Genomic DNA, 7,343 nt, shown 5'->3' with positions numbered 1-7,343 from the left:
CAGGGCGCAGGCGCGGGCGCAGGGAGGGAACGTGCGTGCGTTGTGCAGGGCGCAGGCGTGGGCAGGGCACGTGGGTGCAGGGCGCAGGCGCGGGCGCGGGGAGGGAACGTGGGTGCGTTGTGCAGGGCGCAGGCGCGGGCGTGGGGAGGGCACGTGGGGCGCGTGGAGAATGGCGGTCTCTGCACGCGTGCCGGGGCAAGACCTATGTACCCAGGTGAGAGGGGGTTGGGGATGGGGACCCGGGCAGGGATTCCCCTTGTGCCCACCTGCTTGTTTCTGCCTGGCATTTCTTCTTGTGTGTCGCCGGGGGTCGCAGCCCGTACATCACGAATTCCAGGTCTTAGCATTCGTCCATTTCTAAAACTTTAAAGTTCTTAAAGATAAGTTCGGGGGGAGGGGTGGGGGGAGCGTTGACCAGTCGGGGGTGTAGACCAAGGTGGATAGTTTTTTTCGTAATTTATTTATAGTAAGGTTACTAATGGGCACGCCCACCCACCGAGTCCACCGTGACCTCTGACCCGGCACCTGGCGAAGTCCAGCCGGCCTCCACCCTTGGTGCATGGCTTGGCTCCGTGCCCTGCGCAGGCGCCGCACAGGGAGGGTGGCAGTGGCCAGGCACCACAGCATGGCCAGTTTTTGTGTGATCACCTGCCTGTGGTAACTGACGGTCTGTGACTGATTGGAGGGGGACCCACGTTCGCACAATGCTCACTGTCCCTGGGAAGGTGGAGCTGATGGGTGTGCAGAGTGTGCGAAGTGGCTGCATAGGAAGAGACGCGGTGGACGGAGAGGATGCCATGGTGACCAGGCTGCAGTAGATGGAGAGACAGCAGAGGAGGAGACTCGGTAGATAGACAGACTGGCATCTGAACACTTTCCCCTCCGAGGCACCAGGACTTGTTGCAGGATGATGAGGTTTGTGTCAAGGAGAGGCAGTGGCAGGCCGGTTTAAGAGTGGATTCTCGGTTCTGTTGAAAGCCGTGCCCAGCTCCGAGGTCGGTGGTCAGGTTCTCTGCTGCTCTTCTTAATGCTGGAGTCCAGCAGCCCCACCAGGTGAGGTTTCTGTGAAGGTATTGGCCTCTGCACCCACCTGGTCAGTTCTGCCCATCCCACCTCATTCATCTACTTTTTCTTGTGGTTCTCACTTCTGTTCATTTTACTTCTCCTGTCCATCTCATCCCTGTCCTCGCTGCCCTCTTGAACATGGCCTCTCTTATGTACTGTGTGGTCACTCAAGCAAAGCTTGTTCTTTGTCTCCTTTCCAGGTGAAAGTTGACCTCTTGCTCATCGGAGCTGTGGCTGCTGGGACCCTGGCCAGAGCTATCCGGAACTGGCTTCCGAGCGCAGGGATCACAGTGGTCCAGAGTGAGGTGGCAGCGGTCGCCAGCCTGCTGGGCACGGGTGCTTTTGACATGATCCTCCTGAAGATGGCAGCCTCTCCAGGAGCAGAGGACCTGGAGGCTGTGAGAGCCATTAGGTGACTGAGGCCTCCACGCCTAGTCTACTCAGAGAGCAGTGGACACAGGCCTGCTGCAGCAAGGCACCCTGTCATAATTCTGGGTCAGAGTGTCCTGGGAGGAGGTTTGTCGGCTACGGGAGATCAGACAGTCTAGGCTCTCGTGGATGAGAAGACTTTCCTTACAGAACTTCTCAAATTCACCACAGAGAAGAGTGGACTCTGGTGCAGGGGATCCATGCAGGACCATACTCAGCACCTGAGGGGTCATTTCTAGAGCAGTACTGTCCCCAGGGAGTCTTGAGAGTAATCTACAGAGTAGTACTACTCCAGGATAACCGAGGGGACCATGTGCAGAGCAGCACTGTCCCCACAGTGTCTCAGGGTCATCTACAGAGCAGCACTGTCCACACAGTGTCTGAGGGCTGTGTACAGAGCAGCACTGTCCCCAGAGCATCTGAGGGGTCATCCGTAGAGTAGTACTGTCCCTGGGATATCCGAGGGGTCACCCACAAAGCAGCAGTGCCCCCAGGGTATCTAAGAGGGTCACCCACAAAACAGTGTTGTCCCCAGGGTATCCGAGAGGGTCATCCATAGAGCAGTACTGTCCCTGGGATATCCGAGTGGTCACCCACAAAGCAGCAGTGCCCCCAGGGTATCTGAGAGGGTGACCCACAGAGCCGCACTGTCCCTGGGATATCCAAGGGGGTCAACCACAGAGCAGTACTGTTCTGGGATATCTGAGGAGTCACCCACAGAGCAGCACTACGTCCTGTCTCCATTTTCAGAGATGCTGGTGGATTTGAACTGTCAACTTTCTTGTTTAGCAGCTCGGTGCTTAAGTCTCCTGTTCATCAGGGCTCCTCTGTTTCCTCAGTCTGTTCATCAGATTAGCATTTTTTCCCTAAATTTCATATTAATGGGTTTGATCTCATCTATATTAGATAGAAAACATGGGTTTATTTAATAAGCCACTTCTATTAAATTTTTATAAGCACAATTTGCAATTCAAATCAATCTGGTGGAACCTGTGACTGTCTGGGCCTGACCACCCTTTGATTCTGGAGCAAAACTTAGGCCCAAGGCTCACCTTTTAACTAAACACACAGGCCTGTGTGGTAACCAGTGGTATCAAGAGTGCTCACTCCTCAGGACAACTGGCCGTGCAAGGTGGAAAGGGCAGTGTCTTACCAGGAAGAAGCTGAAGGCAGGGAGGGGCAGGAGAGACAGGCTGGTGGACACAAGGGCCACAGAAGGCTGGGGAAGAGTGTGATGACGCCGTCTTTGTGGTGTACCATCCAGGCTATAAATCACATGCCCATCTTTCTCCCACTAAGCAGCTGGTGGATTTGAACCGTATGCCTTTGGGTTGGCAGCACAGCTCCTTAATACTAAGCCACCATAGTAGGTGCTGTAATTAATACTAAGAAATGAAGTGTGTATAAATGGTTGACTGGAGGACCAATTCCCCTTGTAAACGTTCACTCAAACACACACACAAAAAAATAGAGTAAGAGTGCTGTGGTCTAATCCTGCTGATGGGCTCTGGTGGCGTGGTGGTCAGGAGCTGTCCTGTCAGCCCAGAGGCACCTGATTTGAACCCACACCAGCTGCTTCACAGGAAAAAGATGGGCAGTCTCCTCCCAGGCAGTTGGCAGCTTCTGAAAACCTGGTGGAAGGTCAGCTGCGGGTCTGTTCTGATCTAATGGTAACAGTAATAAGTGACTAGTGAGATAAATGTTTAACAGCAGTTTGATCACAATGTTCATATACTTTTTCACACTTAGCTCATACTGTATTTCATCCCATCATGTTTTATAAAATCAAACACCATTGGACTTTGCCCATCATTACCTGATCTTTTCAGGTCCCTGCTGGGGCCTTCTCATTTAAATATGTAAAGAAACCCTGAGGTGGTAATACACATAGATCAATAATTCTTTGAAATATTTATGAATGGTTTGATGGAACAAATGTAAGGAGAGATTGTATAAAAAACACTACATGAGTTTAACAAGTAGTATATGAATTAGTGGTTGCAAAACAATAAAAAGACTAGAAAATTCCACAATATAAAAAAACTCAAATTTTTAAATTATAAATGAGTTGTGGTGCTGGAACACAGTATTGACCATACCATGGGCCAACAAGAGAACAAACAGGTCTGTCTTGGAGAGGGTGAAACCAAGCTGCTCCTTGGAGTCAAGGATTTTGAAGCTGTCTCATCCTTTGGGCACGTGGCCAGGAGGAACTGGTCTTTTGAGAAGGATACCATGTTCAGGAGTGTGGAGAGATGGCGCAGGAGAGGAAGACGCTGGATCGGATGGGTTAACACGGCTAATGGGGGTCGGTGTGTTGAGTCGGTGAGACTGGCCCTGGATAGGGCAGAATTCAAAGTACGCAGGGTCACTAGGAGATGTAGGCAGTTTGATGGCACATAACAATTCCAGTCCGCTTTGTATTTTCCCTCCCAGATTTGCCAAGAAAAGAACCAAACACTTGCTGTTTGTTTGTATAATTCCTGAGCATTTTGAAGGTATGTTTCTGCTGGGTATGTTTATTTTTTTAATACAAATCATAAGATAATTGTTTAATACAGAATTTGTCAGATTGTATTTCAGGGCATGGAGCTGATATCATTTTAATCGAACCACTGACGACAGAAAAAATGAATATTCTGATAAATTACTGGAAAATATATTTCTCAAAATCTGGTGAGTGAACAGTACATTTCCAAAGGTTTGAAAAAATTCTGGTTGAATTTATCAAACTAGCTTTTATCCGTTATGAACTAGTTTGTGGTCAGAATTTCTGCCTTTTGCTTGCTCAGGCTTCACTGTGTAAAGAACGTGGTGTCGCTGATCATTGAGGAATCCATGTGTATCTGAACTAGTGTGATACTGATGTGAAGAAAACAGCGTCTTTTCAGTGGTTTTAATGTGTCGAAATGGGGACAAATGATGGCATGGCTGCATCCCTCTCGGCTCAGGTCTCAGCACCTCCACCGAGTATCACAGCTGCTTCCCTGGAGGACTGGCTGGGGGTTTGAACTGCTGATCTTTCAGTTACTGGCTGGTTGTGTAGCTGACTCCACCATCGGGTCACGTGTGATTGTGGGGTGGGGTTGTGTTATGTTTGGGGGCCGTTCTCAGTCATTAGGATGGATTTCCCCTGCTGTGTCTTGTGAGGTCCCTGGATCACCCTCTTGACCCATTTGCTGTGGGGGGGCACGGGTAGTACAGTGGGCTAAGCATTCACCTGCTTCCTAGAAAATCAGCAGTCCAAACCCACTGGCTGCTACTCAGGAGACACAAGTGGTAGTGGTTTATCAGGGGCCTGTGGACTGAAGCCAGTACTTAAAACCCACCAGCTTGTGAGAGAGGGAACCCTTTTCACCTGTAAACGCTGCCCGGTGCCTGTGGACACTAGACAGCAGCACCGACTTGCTGGATGAGGGAGGATTCTGGTTGTGTGGTCTTGCCAGGCGTCTGTCCCATGTGGATGCCGGGAGTCCTGTTCACCCTCTCCAGGCCGTGTCCCAGCATCTGGTCATCTCTCATTGGATGTAAGTGACATGGGCACCCAGGCTGGGTGTCCTTCAGGAACTCTGAAAAGAGGTCTTCTGTCAGGTGGGGGTGGGACACTGGGCATCTCAGAACCTCACATTTGTTAGTTCTGTGCCCAGCATGCCCGTGCCAACATTCCCTCTCCCTGCAGCTCCATTGTTCTGGGAAAGTGATGCTGGGCTGTGACCACCTGTCCCTCTTGACCCCACCTGCCGGCCTCGGTGTCCCAGGAAGGGAAGGTGCCACTGGGCTGTGATCGCCCATCCCTCCCAGCCATACTCAGAACAGCTGACCATGGCCCTGCACCCTTCCTCTTTATCCACTTGAGGGTGAGCCGGCGGACATCTCAAGACCCCGGCCATGCTGAGAGGGAAATACACTGGGAAATAAGGTGCAGGTCCTCAGCTGTCAGGCACTTCTGACTCCAGGTCACCTTGGAACCCTGCTGTCATCTCCCCTAGTGGTGTGGCAGAAATGATACTGAATGATGACCCGGGGGGGTGAGGAGTGGGATTTTCTACCTCTGCATATTTACTTTCTGGAAGTTGGCGTCAGGGTCAACCTGAGGGCGCTGGGTTGGTCTCCATGAGAGTTGTTGGCAGGGTCTGTCAGGGACCTTCTGTTCAGCAGACGTGCACTGTAACTGTTGCAGGAAGAGGAGACTCGAAGCTGGAAGAGTGACCTGAACGCCCGAGTCGGGAGGAGGAGGGGCACAGGCAGAGCTGCAACACGACCCAAGTTCAGAGTGGCCATGCTCCCTGAACTGCTTGGACCTGAATTTTTTTTATAGGAAAATGGACAAAGGAAGTTGGGTTTTCTCATTGGTAATTTGAAAGTAGTGGTGGGAATATAAAGAGGCAGAAACAGTTTAGGTGGATCAGGGTTCATGAGTCCAGGCACATCCTTACTTTATATTCTTGTCAACTTACATCTCTGGCCTGTTAGATTAGGAGTTATTCTTGCAAAACTGGCCCTCCTGGCCTTCACATAAGAGCAGTTGCAGGGCTGTACAACTTCCCTTTTCACCCTCTCCTTTTGGAATGTAAAGATCTGTCAGAGCCCCTTCCCGGGGACTCCTCTCTCATCTCCATCTTTGAGACCCCATTAAACTTTTTAATTTGGGGTTTCACTTTCAGCACCCTGCTCTTGAAGGGATTGGTATTGCATTACATAGAACATGTGAGTTGCTACTTTTTGACTGACAGTTGTCTCTGTCATGGCTCTGACTGTGACTGGGAAGAGAAAGGAATGGTTACACAGTCCAGCGATGACTAATACCCCTCTCACAAGAGACGTGCCCTCCAAATGCTGAAGACCCTCTTCCCCAAAGGCTTTAAGGGTTCTGCTCGCACCATGTTTGTGCCAGCATGTTTGGATTTCCCATATTGTGTCTTCATTGGCTCACCCTTGATCAGCTGCTTGTAAACAGCAATTGGTCCAGTTGGATTTTCTATACACTTTCCTTCTTGAGCCAAGAGATAGTCTAAGGCCATTCTGTTCTGATCAGCTACATTTCTTTGTTAAGTTTGTTGGTGAGTTGGAAGAATAAATGCCTCCTCAGTTTCATAGGTTATTATTTCTAGTGCTCCTTGCAGCCAAATTATGCAGTTCAGGATGTAAAAAGGGGTTTGGTATCTCTATGACCTAACCTGAGCCCATGTACTAACATTTATTCTTTCTCTTGATTTTTATAGCACAGTCTCTTTGGAGTTGAGGAGGGGAGATTGTATAGCCAAGGAATTCCCTGAGTGGAGGGGTAGGAGAAAGAACGAAGGCTTGATGTTTTCTTGTTAGGTGCCATTGAGTTGAGTACAACTCATAGCAACCCTAAGAACAACAGACCTGATCCCTGTCTTATCCTGGACTATCTTCACATTTCCTGACATACAAGACCGCATTGCTGCAGTCCCCATGTCAGTCCGCCTGGTTGACGGTCTTCCTCTCCTTTGCCAGCCCTCCAGCCTTCCTGGCAGCATGTCCCTCTCCAAGGAGTATCCTCTTTTAGCAATATGTCCAAAGTACGTGAGATGAAGCCTCATCATCCTTGTTTCCAGAGAGCACTCCTACTGCACCATGTCCAAGACATACCTGTTTGTTCTCTGGCCATCCTCAGTTCACACCAGAGTTTAAAGGCTATCTCAGGAACAGGTTTGAAGTCTTGAGCACTAATGAGTGAAGATGAGGTGAGCTGTGAGAAGATACCAAGAATCTCATCCATGAAGAGTGCAGAAAGTTGTCACAAAGACAGGAGAAAAAAAGACTAAGATGGGTGTCAGAAAAGATCCTGAATGTTGCACTGGAGCGCAGAGAAGCCAAAGCCG

At 50.0% G+C, this 7,343-nt stretch overlaps 1 protein-coding gene across 1 annotated transcript in view; it reads left to right on the top strand.

The window, feature by feature from the left end:
• Positions 1-704: 704 nt before the first annotated feature.
• The window catches only part of SOHLH2 (spermatogenesis and oogenesis specific basic helix-loop-helix 2), a 69,871-nt gene continuing 63,232 nt past the window's right edge, over positions 705-7,343 (top strand). Inside the window, exons 1-4 of the mRNA XM_006879640.1 lie at positions 705-800; positions 1,266-1,477; positions 3,931-3,992; positions 4,066-4,170. Coding sequence (XP_006879702.1) covers positions 705-800; positions 1,266-1,477; positions 3,931-3,992; positions 4,066-4,170 — 475 coding nt within the window. The remainder of the gene's footprint in view (positions 801-1,265; positions 1,478-3,930; positions 3,993-4,065; positions 4,171-7,343) is intronic.

The sequence above is a fragment of the Elephantulus edwardii genome, unplaced genomic scaffold (genome assembly GCF_000299155.1).
Source record: "Elephantulus edwardii isolate Elephantulus edwardi_28Jun2011 unplaced genomic scaffold, EleEdw1.0 scaffold00004, whole genome shotgun sequence".
In the NCBI taxonomy this organism is placed as follows: Eukaryota; Metazoa; Chordata; class Mammalia; order Macroscelidea; family Macroscelididae; genus Elephantulus; species Elephantulus edwardii.
The sequence above is the reverse complement of the archived record's forward strand: the minus strand, read 5'-3'. Positions and strand labels throughout refer to the sequence as shown.